Here is a 20,913-nt window from a genome sequence, read left to right on the forward strand (position 1 = left end):
TCTGGGGAGAAGGTGAACTGGCTGATGAGTAGTCTGGGGAGAAGGGAACTCTGGCTGGGGAGTAGTCTGGGGAGAAGGGAACTCTGGCTGGGGAGTAGTCTGGGGAGAAGGTAACTGGCTGAGGAGTAGTCTGGGGAGAAGGGAACTCTGGCTGGGGAGTAGTCTGGGGAGAAGGGAACTCTGGCTGGGGAGTAGTCTGGGGAGAAGGGAACTCTGGCTGGGGAGTAGTCTGGGGAGAAGGTAACTGGCTGAGGAGTAGTCTGGGGAGAAGGGAACTCTGGCTGGGGAGAAGGGAACTCTGGCTGAGGAGTAGTCTGGGGAGAAGGTAACTGGCTGAGGAGTAGTCTGGGGAGAAGGCGGAAGCATATACAGACCAGGCTATGACATCTTGGGGATCGGTCACAAACTAGGAAACTTTTTTCTTCTTCTAATCAGGGCCTCAACTATTATGGATATTAGTTCTTCTATACTGGGGATGTGAACGGGTGGAGGGTACTACTGCACTACTCTGAAGATCTGTATTTCAACTTGGCCTATATATCTGTCAATGTCACCTCCCAGTGATGTCTTGACAAACCTACTGAACAGCTTTAACCCTTCCATGTTCAATGTCTGGAACAGAGAGTAAGGAGCAATGGACAAATCAGTCTTGATACCTGTCACTTTAGGGTCCCAGTAATTCACTTTGGACTCTATAGTGGTCGTAAATTACCACTGTTGTGTCCCAAATGGCACTCGCACCCTATTCTATATATAGTGCACTACTTTTGACCAGACCTCTATGTAGGGAATAGGGTGCCATTTGGGACTCCTTGGGACAGAGTTCCAGTGGGCCTGTTCTTGTTTAGAAATAAAAACATGATCCATCGAAAGGCGTTAACTACAAACATGACACTTTATTGAACGTTTGCCTGAATCGGTTACAGAAACTGAGAGTTAACTGTTTGTTCTTCTAATCAGGGGAAACATAGTTCTATACATAGGCATGCTGCGTCACTGCACAGTCACAGCTGTGAAAACCAATAGCACCCCCGTCGGATGCCCCGAATGGAACAGTGTGAAGGCAAGCCAATTCAGGAGTGGACAAGTCAAGGACATGTCAAACCCAGACAGGAGGGGTGTTTACAAATGGGGCTGCCCAGGGGGGGAAACGAACTTGACGGAACAGTAGTATGTGTAAAATCTCACCCTAATTTGTTCATAGCATCTTTATAAACACAGACATGAAGATCTAGATTTTTAGTCATTTCATATAGATTTCCTTCCAAACTGGCAGGGGGTACAGTATTTGGGTAATCTGATGATGTCACAAGCAAATCCGACAGGTTATTTGGGCCTGTTTTGGCCCCTATCCCCTGACATCCCCTACAGTTCTCCACCGTGTCTCTCTTTTACAACCGTCTTCATCTCTCTCTCGTGTTCAAGAAAGCACAGACATAAAACTGTCATCTGATATACGCTAAAAAATATGATTTTTGTCACATGACCTTCACATAAATATAATTAGTATGTAACAGTACGTCTGAGAGAAAGGTACTTACATGTATATAAATGGTGATGAGCATGCACAGATAGGTAGTCATCGACGAGTGCAAAAATCTACTAAGTAACAGCTTTTGACTTTTTTTTGTACTCCACATTGAGTGAAAACATCACAAGATTGAAGAATTGAAACCCGCCCCTCTTCGGTTCTGGGAGGGTGAATCTCCACAGTTGTTCCTTGCTTGTTGTCCACCCACAGCCCTGAGGACAGGACCCGTATTCACAAAGCGTCTTAGGGTAGGAGTGCTGATCTAGGATCAGGTCTCTCCTGTCCATATAATCTTATTCATTATTATCTAAAGGCAGAACTGATCCTTTGCCAGCACTCTGAGGCCTGTAGCCTGTCCCACTGGAGCCTGGCACAGTGCAGTCAGAACGGGCCTGGGTCTGGCCCGGAGAGGCCCGAACAAAGCCTGCCTTGGCATGCAGCGCTGTGGGTTAGGGCCATATACAGAATAACCAATCTAGTAATTATATTTCTATGGTTAGGCCTACATGTAGTGCCTGCCTACCTACCCACCAGTGGAGGCTGGTGGGAGGAGCTATAGGAGGACAGGCTCATAGTAATGGCTGGAATGCAATACATGGAATGGTATCAAACACATCAAACATATGGAAACCACGTTTGACTCTGTTCCATTAATTCCATTCCAGACATTACACTGAGCCTGTCCTCCTATAGCTCCTCCCACCAGCCTCCACTGCTACCCACCCCCAGTGAAGAGACATCCTGTAACCCAATGTCCCAGGATTACACCAAAAGACCCTTGGGGTCATACCATCTCTGGCCATTGGCAGGGGTCATAGATCAGAGGTCATTCTACCATCACTGCTCTACTCTCTGCATCACTCTGTCATATCACAGACACAGTAGTCATTATCTATCAAGTGCAAAACAACAAGTCTTTTTGATTAGCATTATGCAACGAATGTCATATCTCTGAAAAATCTATTACGTTTCCCCATATAATAAAACTGTTACAGCAGACAGTGAAACATGTTTTGACAGAGGATACTGTATAGGAGATTTCCAAGGTTGTCGCAAGTAGGAAAAACCACACCCAGAGTTAGCTAGATCCCTCACAGACAGACCGTTGTGTTTTTCAGCGTTAATAATCTAATCAAATGAAATTAAAAACATGGCTAGCATCTTGAAATATGTTTTAAAATACTAATTAAAAAGAACAAAGAAAGACACCAGCAAAGAGCAAAATAAAAAAAAATGAAATAATAACAACAAAATCAATCCAGTCACAAATCTGATCAAATGAAAATCAAAGCATTACTACACTAGTCAGATGCCCCGTGGTTTATATAATAATATATTAGGCTGGTGTCTAAAACAAATCATCCTCTACAGTCAAAAAGAAATCTAACCAAAGCAAGCTATACAGCACTACTATATACAGTACACAGCATGTCTCTCTCGTAAGGGGAGAGCTGGTAAGTATGTAAGGGAGAGGGAGACTGAAAACAGACACCTTGCTGTAACACAAGAGTCTTTCTTGGCACAGAAAACAGTCGTTACCAGCACCGACGGACGAGAGGAGGGAGAGAGGCTTCTCAGATAAGGAGGACAGCACAGGGCAGTGCTGCCTTCCCCACAGACAGACACACACACTGGGGAAAGAGCCATTTTGTCACACAGACACGTTTGCTGATTGGGGGGAAGTCAAAGCGATGTAGCCGTCACATAGACTATTGTAACCCCTCAGGACAGGCTCCTCCCTTCCTCTCTCTAGCCACCCATCCCCCTTTTCTTCTCCAGTCCTCCCCACAGGCTTATAGCTGATCTCACAGTATACTATAACTGATCATTCACAGGGGCCAGGACAGGCAGTTCCAGACCCCAGTCAGGGCTTGTCTATATATAGGCTGACAGTATGGGGTTATGTATCTGGAGCTGACCAAGATGTCTGGTACTCTGGATCCATTTCTCAGGCTCACTGGAAACCAGTCTGGAGGAAATGGGAGAGGCACAGCCAGGACTGGAACAGGACTGGAGCTGTGTATTGCACAGTTGTTGTATATCCTCCCAACACTGATCAAATCAATAACACACACACACGCACAAGCGTGTGCACACACACACACAAACAGATAGAACATGTTTTTTTTTATCTCTGCACACACGCACACACACTTTTGAAAAAACAAAACAGTAAAAGGGAAGTCCATCTCCCCGCCGACCCATTTCTCTCTGATATAAAGGGACAGTTGGTTCAGTCCTGCTGGTTCAGAAAGTCTCTGTGGTCACAGGAGAACGTGATGGGAAAACGCAGCCTGTCTGACCTACATACACAGTCCCTGTCTGACACCCTGTCTGTCCAATCAAGATCCCCTCCTCACTGACTGACATCCTGTCCATCCAATCAGGATCCCCGGATTCCCCCGGTTCCTACTGTTCGTCCGGTAGAAGCTTAGCTCTGTCCGCCAGGTGCTAGGTGAGCTGGATAGGTGTATAGTAGTTTGCGGTCATATTGTCGTTATGGTTAGTTGGACCGCAGCCTGGGTGAGTTCACAGTTTGGGGTTAGACAAGTGGAAAGACAAGATGAGTAGAAGTGAGTCCATGTTACTCAGTAGAAGTGAGTCCATGTTACTCAGTAGAAGTGAGTCCATGTTACTCAGTAGAGGTGAGTCCATGTTACTCAGTAGAGGTGAGTCCATGTTACTCAGTAGAGGTGAGTCCATGTTACTCAGTAGAGGTGAGTCCAGGTTATTCAGTAAAGGTGAGTCCAGGTTACTCAGTAAAAGTGAGTCCAGGTTACTTAGTAGTAGTGATTCCAGGTTACTCAGTAAAAGTCAGTCCAGGTTACTCAGTAGTAGTGATTCCAGGTTACTCAGTAAAAGTCAGTCCAGGTTACTCAGTAGTAGTGATTCCAGGTTACTCAGTAAAAGTCAGTCCAGGTTACTCAGAGGGAGGGGGGGGGGGGGTGGTGAAGCAGAACACAGTGTTTAAACAAGGAGTATTTAGTTTTTTGGGGTCCAGAGTCTTGGAGTAGAGCCAATATAGATGAGGTACACACACACATATATACACAGGTAACTGACAAAATAATGGAAACACTTGAGTAAATGAGGTGGGGATGGGCACGGTTATTCAGATATTCAAATATCCGAATGGACTTTAGTATTTGAATACTTGTGAGAGTATACATTTTTTGTCTATTTTAACAATGAAAAGGCTTTGTCTAAATGTAATTGTCTATCTGACATTGCTACACACAAGGATATGCCATGACATTTGAAATTCTTCATTCAATAAAACTATCTTTTGAATGTAGTTTTATTGACATAAAGTACATACCATAGTAGCCTACACGGGTTTCATGCGTTTGTTATTGTCGGCCAATCAAAGTGGCACCGTCTACAGTCAGTGGCTCCATGTGTAGTAAGCAACGTGGGAGATCTCTAATCAATGCAAAATGGAATTAAAACGACAGAATTAAGTTATGAGAAGGAGTAGGCTACAACTACAAGCAACCATCAGGTAAGCTGTTGTTTAATCTGAATGGAGTTGTTGTAGACAAGGACGGGAAGCACAGCAAAATAACCTTAAGTACTTTTAGCCTAGGTAGCTAGCTAGCTAGCTGGCTAACATAGCTAGCTTCTTTAGATTGATTTGATGCATACAAGACAGGCACTACCAGCTGGGATGATGGATAACCTATGGAATCTACAAATTTGTTGAACTAGTCTGTATGGCTACTCTCTCTCTCTCTCATAAAACTCACTGGCACCTGCCAATCACACTGCTGCAAGCAAACGGGATGCAAGTAGCACAGGCTGCACAGCAATCTAATTCCCAAGTTTAAACAACCCCACTATCCAGATATACCCCACAAAAATCATGATATTATTCGAAATTATTTCAAATGCCCATCCCTAAAATTAGATATTGAAAGCAGGTGCTTCTACACAGGTGTGGTTCCTGGGTTAATTAAGCAATTAACATCCCATCATTCTTAGAGTCATGTACAAAAATGCTGAGCAGGCCATTATTCTGGCGACCATAACTATGCCCCCTTAGGATGACAATGCCCCCATCCACAGGGCACGAGTGGTCACTGAATGGTTTGATGAGCATGAAAACCATGTAAACCATATGCCATGTCTGTCTCAGTCACCAGATCTCAACCCAATTGAACACCAATGGGAGATTCTGGAGCGGAGCCTGAGACAGTGTTTTCCACCACCATCAACAAAACACCAAATGATGGAATTTCTCCTGGAAGAAAGGTGTCGCATCCCTCCAACAGAGTTCCAGACACTTGTAGAATCTATGTCAAGGTGCATTGAAGCTGTTCTCACGGTGGCCAAACGCCCTATTAAGACACTTTATGTTGGTGTTTCCTTTATTCTGGCAGTTACCTGTAGGCACACACTGGCTAGAGAGGTTGGAGTTTAAGCCATACTTGTCCGTGTGTTATTCTATTGTGTGCTGTGTGATGGGCTGTGGTGAGGTACAGGGCTGTAAGGTGTCTGTACCATACCTACAGGAGGATGGAGGACAGAGCAAAACATTCTGCTTTAGAAGAGTTTCTCCCAAAATAAACAACAAAAACAGAGCAAATATCTCAAAAGGAAGAGAGGTTTCACAGTTTTTCAGAAGTTATACAGTGGCTTAGTAGTCTCATGGGAGTAAACTTGACTCATACAAAATAAACCTGACTGTCAACATTTCAAATCTCACAGCTCCCAGATGAAAATGGTCTCCACAGCATTTTCAACCAAAATAGGGTTATTTTTAAGTTGAATATCTCCTACAGTGATTTAACTTCAAAACTCCCCGTAATGTGTTGATCTGTCCTCCATACCTGCTCTCCCCCTCAGTCACACTCATTCAGTGGTTGGTTGGTGTATTTGATTAACACAGGGTGGGTGGTGTGTGTAAGCCCTCAGTAAGTTATCTGTTTAACTGTCTGTCCCCATACACACATAGAGATCGGGGGGGGGGGGGGGGGGGGGTGTCTTGGTAGTGTCCATGTTATAGTTATCCTCTCTGGGTTATTCCTCTGTCCAAGGACCCTTCATCCCTTCTTCATCACCCCATTCTTCCTTCCTCTTCTTCTTCATGTCTGTCCTTCACCACAGCTGCCGCCCCGTATAGGTCGGGGGTGCGGAGGGGACCTGTGAAAAGGAGGAGAGAGAGAAAGAGATGGGACGTCAGTTTGGTAATATACAGTGTTTGAAGTTGAGAGACACCCATGTAAACACACACACACCGCACACACACACCACACCACACCACACGGTCCTGATAAGAGGTTACATTTTGAATGTTGCCTGTATCACATCTTCTAAAACCCCTTCTTTCCTCCTCTCTCTTTCTCCTCCCTCTTCCCCTCTCTCTTCCTCCTCTCTCTTCCTCCTCTCTCCCCTTTTTTCTCTCGATTCAGTCTCAACAGCTAATCCTGCTCTTTTATGCAGGAGAGAGCATCATTTCCAGACCTCCCCTCCTTTCCTTCCTCTACTCCCTACTAAAGTACAGTAATACCACTCTGATGTAGGTGGCAGGTCTATGAGCATAATACTAGGAGGGAGACCATTTGGTTCACAGGTAAACGTTCCCAGAGCTTTAGCTGGGCAGTGGCTCAGTGATTTCTGGTTGTTTTCTAGTTCCAGATTCTGCCTCTAATGTAGTGGCAGGTGTCAGAGCAGAGACTGGGAGGGAGCCATTTTAAAACGTTCCCAGAACGTAAGCTGAAAGTTGGCTCAGCGATTTTCTGGACGCGTGGCTCCAGATTCTGCAAGGTCAGCAGCGTTTATTTATAGCGAGGTGATTAGAGGTTAGTCACATGCGCTAGGGAGCTCACCAATCCATCCTGGGGCTAAAAAGGGCGTGACTGGGCCAGGGACACAGCTGCATCACTCACACTGGAGAGATGGCTCTAGTCTGCAGCCCAGGGAACCCACTCCCTCATTCACACGCACACACGCACGCACACGCACACACACACGTATGCAAGGTGTGTATATGTGTTGTGTATATGTGGCTTTATACCTAATATGTGTGGCTTTCTTGCACAGAATAATAATTTGAGTTTGTATACCTGTGAATGGTAGTGTGTGACAGGGGTGTAAACGTGGGTGTAAATGTGTGTGTGCTCACTGCCCAGGTGAGTGACAGTATGTTTCTATATATGTGTAAGTGTCTACACTGCTTTCTTGCTCAGGATCATAATCAGAGTTTTAATAGAGTTTGTGAATGGATGTGAAGCGTGGTCGGATGTGTAAACGTACAATATGAGAACTCACCGCTCCCCCATTCAGGATCATGGTCATCTCAGTGGGCTGGTACACGTTGCTGCGGAAGGGGGCACTGGGTCTGGGCGCTGTGTTACCATTATGATTACCTGCACTCCTCAGACCTGGCACAGCAGAGGAACAACATTATTCTCTTATGCAAACACATTCATTCATGCATTCTACATTAAGATTGACACAGGAACAGATGCCTAATCTGTACTTTTAACACACATGCTGTACAGGTACTGTTTGTACCACTTCAAGAACCACTGCTCTTATCTAGTTATTTTTAGCCCAGTACGGTAATATCACTGAGTCACTATGTTCTACATCCAACCCCATACACAGAAACATGCATGTAAAACCTCAGTAGCGCTGTACTGAGCTTGTAAGCATGAATTTTAATACACATTTGAAAGTCAAAGTCTCTCGTTACCTGCAGTGTTTTCGTCAAATCCGTAGCTCTGGTTCTCCGGAAACTGCCTGTGTGAGAGGGGGATGTCCTCGTCGAAGCTGGTCTCCCTCATGCGGGACGGGGCCTGGGACGTGTCAAAATAGTCAGGGGCGGAGGGTTGTGGCGGGGAGCAGAGACAGGAGTGTGCCTCGGGCACGGCGTGGAACAGGAGGAGGAGCCAACCCTGTGCCACCAGTGCTATCGCCAATGCTGGATCGTCCCAGTCTGGGGACCGCCCCAGCCAGGCGTTACCGTAGAGATAGAAGCCCACCCAGGCAACCCAGAGGAGGAGGGACAACAGACAGGCGGAGAGGAGCCAGATCGCGTTACAGCGCCACTGCCGGGTCTTCCCACAGAGAGCGAAGGAGGCCGCCCCCAGCGCGGCTAGCAGTAGCGCAAGCACATAGCTACAGGCTAAGGAGAAGTCCAGAGGCAGGTACTGGCAGGCCGCTCTGCCCTCCCTGAGCACCGTGAGCAGGAGCCACTCGGCGGCGATGATCCCCTGGACGGCGCTCAGCCCCAGGGCCAGGCCGGTCAGGGCGCAGCCCCCCGGGCTCCGGCGCTCGCGGCCCAACCTCCGGAGCCGCACACCCTGCACCAGCAGGCAGGAGAAGCACAGGGCGAAGAGCAGGCCCCAGAGGGCACGGCGCAGAAGACACAGCTGTTCGTCACGCTCGATGAGGTAGGCGAAACTGAGGCCGAACAGGCCCAGGATGCCCAGAAGCAGGAGGAGAATGGGTCCCACGCCGCTGCGCTTCTCCGCCTCGCTCACGTGGTGTAGTCGGCAGAGGATGATCAGGCCCAGTAAAATGGCAGCCAGGGCGCCGCTGGCCGCTGCAGATTCGACCGCCACGCCCCAAACAGAGTCCAGGTCGCAGAGGAGGGTGTAGGGGCGCACCAGGCCCCAGCCACACCCCCGGGGCACTGCCAACGAGTCCTCATCAGGGTCCTGGGAGGAACCACGCTGGAGCACGGAGAGGAGGAGGAGGAGGACAGGGAAGAACGCCATCTCTAAGAGGAGGAGGGAGGAGAGAGAAACAGTGAGTCATTTCTGGATCAAAATGTGCAAAGTGAAACAAAATGTGACAAGTAAATCGTCTACTGTAAATCTGGCTGTGTTTTTTTATGAAACACAAGTGATCACTGTGTGAGTGACAGTGTATGTACATGGAAGCGTTATCCAATGGCACGCACGCACCCACACCCACACTTCCTGTATCCGCAACAACAGGAGCACAGTGACTCTCTCCTTCCATCCTGTAAATGGCCAGAGGTCAACACACAGCCAAGAGGCTCCTTACCAACACACACACTGATAGCTTCAACATACATACACATACACTGACTACACCAATGCATGCATGCACACACACCCACACAAATGCATATAGACACACACAAAATGATGAGCATCAACTAGATACTTCCAGAACAAGAGCAGGACAAGTTAACAATCCGTTCATATGGCTTTACCATGAAGCTGAGAGTCGGAGGTTGGAAATGTACTTTGAGTTACCGGTAGTCTTTATAACATCAGTATCCACAGACAGAGTCATACTCAGAGAAAACACTGCTGACTGTCTGAGCGGACGCAGGAAGGCATGTAGAATCATATCAGTGGAGGCTGGTGGGAGGAGCTATAGGAGGACAGGCTCATTGTAATCGCTAGAATGGAATTAATGGAACGGAGTCAAACATCAATCAAAATTCAAATCAAATGTATTTACATCAGCAGATGTCACAAAGTGCTATACAGAAACCCAGCCAAAAACCGCAAACCCCAAGCAATGCAGGTGTAGAAGCATGTGGTTTCTATAAGTTTGATGTGTTTGACTCTGTTCCATTGATCCATTCCAGCCATTACAATGAGCCCGTCCTCCTATAGCTCCTCCCACCAGCCTCCACAGGATCATATATATAACAGGAATATAAGAACAGGGATCCTCCTGTCCAGACACAGGAGCTGACAGCATCATGTTGTTGAGGTAAGACACTGAGACGAGCCATATTGCATAGGTAAACACACACACACACACACACACACACACACACACACACACACACACACACACACACACACACACACACACACACACACACACACACACACACACACACACACACACACACACACACACACACACACACTTTTAAAGTGAAGATCTACAGAAAGCACAGACAGCCAGAGTAGGGCTACTGAGGAAATCAATATCACCTTCTCCATCACATTAACTCCCTATCCCATTCTATCCCATCCCATCCTATCCCATCTCATCCTATCCCATCCCATCTCATCCTATCCCATCCCATCCTATCCCATCCCACCCATCCCATCCCACCCTATCCCCTCCTATCCCATCCTACCCTATCCCACCCTATCCCATCCTACCCTATCACATCCTACCCTATCCCATACCATCTCATCCTATCCCATCCAATCCTATCCCACCCTATCCCATACCACCCATCCCATCCCACCCTATCCCCTCCTATCCCATCCTACCCCATCCTATCCTATCCCATCCTACCCTGTCCCACCCTATCACATCCTACCCTATCCCATCCCACCCTATCCCATCCAACCCTATCCCCTCCTATCCCATCCTACCCTGTCCCACCCTATCACATCCTACCCTATCCCATCCTATCCCATCCTACCTTATCCCACCCTATCCCATCCTACCCTATCCCATCCTATCCCATCCTACCTTATCGTACCTGTCCCACCCTATCACATCCTACCCTATCCCATCCCATCCTATCCCATCCCATCCTATCCCATCCTATCCCATCCTACCTTATCCCACCCTATCCCATCCTACCCTATCCCATCCTATCCCATCCTACCTTATCGTACCCTATCCTATCCCATCCTATCACATCCTATCCCATCCCATCCTATCCCATCCTACCCTATCCCATCCCATCCTACCCTATCCCATCCTATCCCATCCTACCTTATCGTACCCTATCCTATCCCATCCTATCACATCCTATCCCGTCCCATCCTATCCCATCCTACCCTATCCCATCCCATCCTACCCTATCCCATCCTATCCTATCCCAACCTATCCCATTCTACCCAGTCCCATCCTATAGGAAATCAATAGGAAATCAATATCACCTTCTCCATCACATTAACTCCCTATCCCATTCTATCCCATCCCATCCTATCCCATCTCATCCTATCCCATCCCATCTCATCCCATCCCATCCCATCCTATCCCATCCCACCCATCCCATCCCACTCTATCCCCTCCTATCCCATCCTACCCTATCCCACCCTATCCCATCCTACCCTATCCCACCCTATCACATCCTACTCTATCCCATCCCATCTCATCCTATCCCATCCAATCCTATCCCACCCTATCCCATCCCACCCATCCCATCCCACCCTATCCCCTCCTATCCCATCCTACCCCATCCTATCCTATCCCATCCTACCCTGTCCCACCCTATCACATCCCATCCCACCCTATCCCATCCCACCCTATCCCCTCCTATCCCATCCTACCCTGTCCCACCCTATCACATCCTACCCTATCCCATGCCATCCTATCCCATCCCATCCTATCCCATCCTATCCCATCCTACCTTATCCCACCCTATCCCATCCTACCCTATCCCATCCTATCCCATCCTACCCTATCCCATCCTATCCCATCCTACCTTATCGTACCCTATCCTATCCCATCCTATCACATCCTACCCTATCCCATCCTATCCCATCCTATCCCGTCCCATCCTATCCCGTCCCATCCTATCCCATCCTACCCTATCCCATCCCATCCTACCCTATCCCATCCTATCCCAACCTATCCCATCCTACCCCGTCCCATCCTATCCCATCCTACCCTATCCCATCCCATCCTATCCCATTCTACCCTATCCCAACCTATCCCATCCTACCCCGTCCCATCCTATCCTATCCCATCCTACCCTATCCCATCCTACCCTATCCCATCCTATCCCATTCTACCCTATCCCAACCTATCCCATCCTACCCCGTCCCATCCCATCCTACCCTATCCCATCCTACCCTACCCTATCCCACCCCATCCTATCCCATTCTACCCTATCCCAACCTATCCCATCCTACCCCGTCCCATCCTATCCCATCCCATCCCATCTCATCCTATCCCATCCCATCCAATCCTATCCCATCCCACCCACCCTATCCCCTCCTATCCCATCCTACCCCATCCTATCCTATCCCATCCTACCCTATCCCACCCTATCACATCCTACCCTATCCCACCCTATCCCATCCCACCCTATCCCCTCCTATCCCCTCCTATCCCATCCTATCCTATCCCATCCTATCCCATCCTACCTTATCCCACCCTATCCCATCCTACCCTATCCCATCCTATCCCATACTACCTTATCGTACCCTATCCTATCACATCCTACCCTATCCCATCCCATCCTATCCCATCCTATCCTATCCCGTCCCATCCTATCCCATCCTACCCTATCCTATCCCATCCCATCCTACCCTATCCCATCCTACCCTATCCCATCCTATCCCATTCTACCCTATCCCAACCTATCCCATCCTACCCCGTCCCATCCTATCCTATCCCATCCTACCCTATCCCATCCTACCCCATCCCATCCTATCCCATTCTACCCTATCCCAACCTATCCCATCCTACCCCGTCCCATCCTATCCCAACCTACCCTATCCCATCCTACCCTATCCCATCCCATCCTATCCCAGTCTACCCCATCCCATCCTATCCCATCCTACCCCGTCCCACCCTATCCCATCCCATCCTATCCCATTCTACCCTATCCCATCCTATCCCATCCCATCCTACCCTATCCCATCCCATCCTATCCCATTCTACCCTATCCCATCATATCCTATCCCATCCTAACAAAACAAACACACACAAGACGATCCCTCATAAGTCCTAAAGAGACAACGAACACACTGTAGGATCAGTATCTAAGGCTGTATCTAAACTCACAAACACACACACACATTCACACTGACACACCAGCCTGTTTTTAAACCAGCCTAGTAACAGTCAACAACAACTATCCGGTCCCTTCACAACACGTCACACACTGACCTTTCAGACATACTTTCCTATCTGCCTCATACAGTCAATAGCACTGCATTCATTTTAAACCATCACCACGCGTCACTCTAATACACACAACCACACAAATACAACACAGACCCTACACAACCCTTTCACCCTGTTCACACTATCATGCCCACCCAAACCAAACTGTGCTGGCTGACATAACAACACAGACCCTACACTACCCTTTCACCCTGTTCACACTATCATGCCCACCCAAACCAAACTGTGCTGCCTGACATAACAACACAGACCCTACACAACCCTTTCACCCTGTTCACACTATCATGCCCACCCAAACCAAACTGTGCTGCCTGACATAACAACACAGACCCTACACAACCCTTTCACTCTGTTCACACTATCATGCCCACCCAAACCAAACTGTGCTGGCTGACATAACAACACAGACCCTACACTACCCTTTCACCCTGTTCACACTATCATGCCCACCCAAACCAAACTGTGCTGCCTGACATAACAACACAGACCCTACACAACCCTTTCACTCTGTTCACACTATCATGCCCACCCAAACCAAACTGTGCTGCCTGACATAACAACACAGACCCTACACAACCCTTTCACCCTGTTCACACTATCATGCCCACCCAAACCAAACTGTGCTGCCTGACATATTGTCTTTGCACATTGTCCTTTTCAGCATGGTTCCTGCAACTACAGAATGTTGGATGTGTACACAACCCAGCTCAGTACAGTTTGGTTAGGCTCAGTAATGGGAAAAGCCCTGTGGTTAGCCTTAATTAGGTCTGGCTCATGGAAATAACCTGGGGGTCGCTGATAGTGGTAGTGGGATCCAAAAGAGAAAAAGACCCAATTTTGGATTCATGAATGTTGGCATTAAACCCCTCCATCATGGTGTTGGTTCGCTCCAAGGCAGCTTAGACTAATTCAGATTACAGACAGCTTTATGAGTGTGTCGAGGATATCTGGTGCAGCAAGGCTTCCAGCCACCGTCTTTATCTGTGCTATGCTATATCTGTGCTGTGCTATATCTGAGCTATGCTATATCTGTGCTATGCTATATCTGTGCTATGCTATATCTGTGCTATGCTATATCTGTGCTATGCTATATCTGTGCTATGCTATATCTGTGCTATGCTATATCTGTGCTGTGCTATATCTGTGCTGTGCTATATCTGTGCTGTGCTATATCTGTGCTATGCTATATCTGTGCTATGCTATATCTGTGCTATGCTATATCTGCTTCTAGGTGCCATTAATAGAGAGTTACATAATATTTACATGATAATATTTACATCACTAGATTCATTCTAGTACTGATTTGATTAACACTAATGGGAGATTCTGGAGAGGCGCTTGACAGCGTTTTTCACCACAATCAACAAAACACCAAATGATAGAATTTCTCGTGAAATGGTGTTGCATCCCTCCAATAGAGTTGCAGACACTTGTAGTGTCACGATCGTCGTATGAGAGAGACCAAGGCGCAGCGTGGTATGCATACATTCTCTTTAATGAATGAACACTGAAACAAAAACAACAAACTCAACGTGAAGCTATACAAATAGTGCAGACAGGCAACTAAACATAGACAAGATCCCACAAACACAAAAGGGAAATGGCTGCCTAAATATGATCCCCAATCAGAGACAACGATAAACAGCTGCCTCTGATTGGGAACCATATCAGGCCACCATAGACATACAAATTCACCTAGATAACCCACCCAAGTCACCATCACGCCCCAACCAACACAGAGAAAAACAGCTTACTATGTTCAGGGCGTGACATGTAGACTCTATGCCAAGGTGCATTGAAGCTGTTCTCACGGTGGCCCAACGTCTTATTAAAACACTTTATGTTGGTGTTTCCTTTATTTGGAAGTTACCTGTAGGTAGAAGTTGTTCCTAACCACCCATTCATGGTCAATGTTATCGTTCATCAATTGGTTAAGGTTAGGAGTGGGGCTGGGTTAAGGTTAGGAGTGGGGACTGGGGATACTTCTACCTTGAGCCCTCTCTTGCAGGCAGGCACATTTCAAACCAAGGTCGAGTGTGTGAGGGACAGGAGGCGTGCTTGAGGTAAATCCTGGGCTCAAGGCCCACAGGGGTCACTGGGGTCAGGGGTGAGAAGTCATGCCTTGACACCTGGCCTGCAGCTCTGACTGATTGGCTTGAGATACAAGTTGCAGCTTAACCACAGATCTAGGATCAGATTACCTAACCTCTAATCCTGACCTTAACCATTAGGAGGGTGAGGAATAGCTAGATCAGTGGGCACCTGACCTGTAGCCCTGAGTGTCTGGGCAACAACAGCCCATATGTTTGCCATAGTGTAGGCCTAGTAGGTAGTTCTCCAGCTCACACATTTTGGTTCCCAAAACATTCAGGGAACATTGTTTTTAGGCTGTGGGAATGTTCTATGTTAGCTGGGCTAATGTCCCAAGAGGCATTCCAATCAGAAATGGTAGTTCTCAGAACATTTTGGGTAAAAATATGTTGGTTGTGGAAACGTTCTGTGTTAGCTGGGTGAACGTCTCAAGAGGGTTCACAGTCATTATTTAAGCAATGCTATTTTTGCATTTTTAAAAACACAGGACTTGTTTACGACTTTGGTGCATTGTGATTTGCCAAGTATGCCCAGGGCTTAGAGAGTACAGGTGAAACCTGAAATCCCTTTATTTTCCGCCGCTGGTTACCACTGGTTTACATTAACAGCAATCAGCGCTTCCGCAAGGATGAGTCAACTAAGCATGGCATTAGCTCTATTCGCACGCACGCACGCACACACACACGCACACACACACACAGACACACACACAGACACGCACATGCATGCAAACACACACCCCTAAACACGTTGCTAACTCTATTCATACACACGCATGCATGCGCACACATATACGGATGTAAGGACACACAGACAGCTCTGGGTGTTGTGTTCAGTCCTCACACAATGTTTTGTTCTGGCAGAGCCCCTGATAACCATGGTTACGCCCCATCTCTGAAAAGACAGGAGCGAGAGTGGGAGGGAGGATAGGACAGAGGGGGTTCACTCATCCCCACACAACCCTGCAGACTGCTGTTTCCTCTCCCTCTCTCTCTGGCTCTGCTTTGTGACAGGGAATGGAAACCACATTGCGTAGCTGCAGTGTGGAGTACAGACTCAGAACATAGAGTAACAGACAGGTAGTGATGCTGAGTTTCAACACACATACAGTACTGGAGAGATATCAAGAGTGCCTCATCACCATTGCTCACTCCAGTCATCCATCTATCAATTCATCCATTCATTCATTCATTGACCTGCTCAACCAACCATCTATACAATCAGTCTTTCAGTCGCCTCCTCTCTCACTTTCTCAGTCCCTCACTCACCTCCACACTCAGTCCCTCTCTTGTCCGTTCACTCACTCACTCATTCCCTCACTTACTTACTTACTCACTCAATCTGGCACAGATGGCTTCCACTCTGTGTAGGGGGACTGTCTGATAGGCTGGAGATGGTACACAGAGTACTGACAGAGACAACCACCCAAACACTCCCTCCCTCCCTCCCTCCCTCCTATCCCTCCCTCCCTCCCTTCCTCCCTCCCTCCCTCCCTCCCTCATATGAGTAATGTGAAGTAGAGCCCCCCAGCCTCCCTCACTCTCTCTCCCTCCCTCCCCTCCCTCCCTCCCTCATATGAGTAATGTGAAGTAGAGCCCCCAGCCTCCCTCCCTCCCTCCCTCCCTCCCTCCCTCCCTCATGTGAGTAATGTGAAGTAGAGCCCCCAGCCTTCCTTCCTCTATAGCAGAAAATAATCTTCAGTGTCTTCATCCCTTTTATCTCTCTATATCTGTCTATTTATCTCTCTCTCTGCCCCCTCTGTATCTGTCTATTTATTTCTCTCTCTGCCCCCTCTCTATATCCGTCTATTTATCTTTCTCTCTGCCCCCTCTGTATCTGTCTATTTATCTCTCTCTCTGCCCCCTCTCTATATCCGTCTATTTCCCTCTCTCTGCCCCCTCTCTATATCCGTCTATTTATCTCTCTCTCTGCCCCCTCTCTATATCCGTCTATTTATCTCTCTCTGCCCCCTCTCTATATCCGTCTATTTATCTCTCTCTCTGCCCCCTCTCTATATCTGTCTATTTATCTCTCTCTCTGCCCCCTCTCTATATCCGTCTATTTATCTCTCTCTCTGCCCCCTCTCTATATCCGTCTATTTATCTCTCTCTCTGCCCCCTCTCTATATCTGTCTATTTCCCTCTCTCTGCCCCCTCTCTATATCTGTCTATTTCCCTCTCTCTGCCCCCTCTCTATATTCATCTATTTCCCTCTCCTTGCCCCCTCTAAATCCATCTATTTCCATCTCTCTGCCCCCTCTCTATATCCGTCTATTTCCCTCTCCTTGCCTCCTCTAAATCCATCTATTTCCCTCTCTCTGTCCCCTCTCTATATCCGTCTATTTCCCTCTCCTTGCCCCCTCTAAATCCATCTATTTCCCTCTCTCTGCCCCCTCTCTATATCCGTCTATTTCCCTCTCCTTGCCCCCTCTAAATCCATCTATTTCCCTCTCTCTGCCCCCTCTCTATATCGTCCATTTCCCTCTCTCTGCCCCCTCTCTATATCGTCCATTTCCCTCTCTCTACCCCCTCTCTTGCTCTCCCTTAGCTGCCACTCCTCTCTCTATTTCTCTCTCTCCATCCCTTCTTGTCTTTCGCTCCCTTTGCCCCCTCTTATCTCTCTGTTTCTCTTCCTCTGACTCTCTCTCTCTCTGTAGCCATTTCTGTCCTCCCCTCAGTTGAAATCTTCTATTTATGTTGAATCTGCTCCCCCTCCCCTGCTGTAAAGAGAGTAGCATTTTCATCTCTCTGCCACATTTGAAGATGGGATGTGAACCATGTGCCTTACCCGCTCCCTGGCACTATCTCTCTCTTCCTCCCTCTCAACACCCAACCACACGTTACTGCAAATCCCCTTCCTTACCCTACATCCCTCTCTTTCTTTACTCACTCGCACTACCTCCCTCTTCCCTTTCTCAGCTCTCTCCCTCCCTGTCTCCCTCTTTCACCCAACACCCGATCATATGGTACAGCAAAACCCCTGCCTTACCCCACATCTCTCTCTACCTTCCTCCCTCTTTCCTTTCCCCTCTTATGCTCTCCCTGCGCTCTCTACCTACTTCTCTCCCTCTTTCTCAGCATCTCCTCACGCTCTGTTTGATTTTCTTCTACCCCTCTATCTCTCCCTCTCTCTTATGTAATGGGGAAGGAGGGATCCAGAATCCAGCTATTGCCAGTTCTGCTGCACTGCCTGCACTGTCTGCCTGCTTAGGCATCCTGATCCTCCTCACAGTTACAGACAGTGAGGCAAGAGCTGCAGCTGAGGGATCTATGGTACACAGTGTTGTTATGTGTGAATAACAATGACTACTGTTCCCACAATGCATCTCATTCTCTTTACCTCTGCACACTAAATATTTGTTACCCTAAATGTTTAGTGTATGTATGTAAAGATAAGTGTGTGTCAATGTATAACGCAGTGTCAAAACACACATGGTGCATTCAGAAAATATGCAGACCCCTTGACTTTTTCCACATTTTGTTATGTTATAGCCTTATTCTAAAATGGATAAAATAAATGTTTTTTCTCATCAATCTACACACAATACCCCATAATGACAAATGACATTTTTAGAAATAACTTATTTACATAAGTATTCAGACAGCTCGAAATTGAGCTCAGGCTTTATTTAGACAGCTCAATTTGGATATTTTTTCCCCACTAATTGTTTTTTTGACCAATCACATCAGCTCTTTTCACATCATGTCTTTTTCAGAGCTGGTTTGATTGGTCAGCTCTCAAAAACAACTGTTCTGCCTGTGTAAACGCAGCCTTACTATCTTACTCCCCAATAGCTCTCACTGCACACTGGTTCTATGCACCATGTATGTACCTCTGCTACTCGCCCAAGCCTTCCCCATTTCTCTTTCTCCCAAATACAGTCAGCTGATGTTCTAAATGAGCTGCAAAATCTGGACCCTTACAAATCAGCCGGGCTAGATAATCTGGACCCTTTCTTTCTAAAACTATCTGCTGAAATTGTTGCCACCCCTATTACCAGCCTCTTCAACCTCTCTTTCGTGTCGTCTGAGATCCCCAAAGATTGGAAAGCAGCTGCGGTTATCCCCCTCTTCAAAGGGGGGGACACCCTTGACCCTAACTGCTACAGACCTATATCTATCCTACCCTGCCTTTCTAAGGTCTTCGAAAGCCAAGTCAACAAACAGATTACCGACCATTTCGAATCCCACCACACCTTCTCCGCAATGCAATCTGGTTTCAGAGCTGGTCATGGGTGCACCTCAGCCACGCTCAAGGTCATAAACGATATCGTAACCGCCATCGATAGGAAACAATACTGTGCAGCCGTATTCATTGACCTGGCCAAGGCCTTTGACTCTGTCAATCACCACATCCTCATTGGCAGACTCGACAGCCTTGGTTTCTCTAATGATTGCCTCGCCTGGTTCACCAACTACTTCTCTGATCGAGTTCAGTGTGTCAAATCGGAGGGTCTGTTGTCCGGGCCTCTGGCAGTCTCTATGGGGGTGCCACAGGGTTCAATTCTTGGACCGACTCTCTTCTCTGTTTACATCAATGATGTCGCTCTTGCTGCTGGTGATTCTCTGATCCACCTCTACGCAGACGACACTATTCTGTATACTTCTGGCCCTTCTTTTGACACTGTGTTAACAACCCTCCAGGCGAGCTTCAATGCCATACAACTCTCCTTCCGTGGCCTCCAACTGCTCTTAAATACAAGTAAAACCAAATGCATGCTCTTCAACCGATCGCTGCCTGCTCCTGCCCGCCTGTCCAACATCACTACTTTGGACGGCTCTGACTTAGAATATGTGGACACCTACAAATACCTAGGTGTCTGGTTAGACTGTAAACTCACACCAATGTAGCATTTACATACATAGTATACAACTTCACTTCAATGTTACAAAATACTACACTACAATGAATACCAACACATTGCAACTGCATTTATAAGGCCTACACATAATGCAATTGCTCATGGCTATGACAGCAAGAACCATCTTCAGTTCCTCAAGTCAAAGACAGAAACCTACAGAGCAATCCTCTACAATTATCCTCCTCTACAATTACCCTAGACAGTGCACTACCAGATGCTGTGTAATTACCATAACCATAATTGGGTAGATGATCACATTTTCTGACTAGGATCTCTCTCAACTCACTCTCCTCTCCTCAGTCTTTTAGCAATTTTGTCATTCATTCGATATGGATAGAGATGATAAATAATCGATTTTGTGTGTTTGTTTGTGGAGGGGGGGTGTGCATATGTGCATGCGTTTAGATGTGTGTGTGTGTATATATATATATGTATGTATGTGTGTGTGCATGTGTGTGTTTCTAAAAACCTGTTTTTACTTTGTCATTATAGGTTATTGTGTGTAGATTGATGAGGAAATGTTTTTATTTAATCCATTTTGGAATAAGGCTGTGACTTAACAAAATGTGGAAAAAGTCAAGGGGTCTGAATACTTTCCAAATGCTCTGTATAT

At 47.2% G+C, this 20,913-nt stretch overlaps 1 protein-coding gene across 6 annotated transcripts in view; it reads right to left on the reverse strand.

Annotated features, from left to right (window-relative positions):
- Positions 1 to 876: 876 nt before the first annotated feature.
- gprc5ba (G protein-coupled receptor, class C, group 5, member Ba) overlaps positions 877 to 20,913 on the reverse strand; it is a 31,280-nt gene continuing 11,243 nt past the window's right edge. For 5 of the 6 annotated variants that reach the window (XM_071395000.1, XM_071394989.1, XM_071394997.1 and 2 more), the window contains exons 2-4: positions 8,229 to 9,257; positions 7,787 to 7,914; positions 877 to 6,673 (exon numbers count right to left, since the gene is read on the reverse strand). In XM_071395000.1, coding sequence (XP_071251101.1) covers positions 6,629 to 6,673; positions 7,787 to 7,914; positions 8,229 to 9,255 — 1,200 coding nt within the window. In that variant the 5' untranslated portion in view covers positions 9,256 to 9,257 and the 3' untranslated portion in view covers positions 877 to 6,628. The remainder of the gene's footprint in view (positions 6,674 to 7,786; positions 7,915 to 8,228; positions 9,258 to 20,913) is intronic. The other variant, XM_071395009.1, reaches the window with a different exon arrangement.

The sequence above is a fragment of the Salvelinus alpinus genome, chromosome 1 (assembly GCF_045679555.1).
Source record: "Salvelinus alpinus chromosome 1, SLU_Salpinus.1, whole genome shotgun sequence".
NCBI classification, from domain to species: Eukaryota; Metazoa; Chordata; class Actinopteri; order Salmoniformes; family Salmonidae; genus Salvelinus; species Salvelinus alpinus.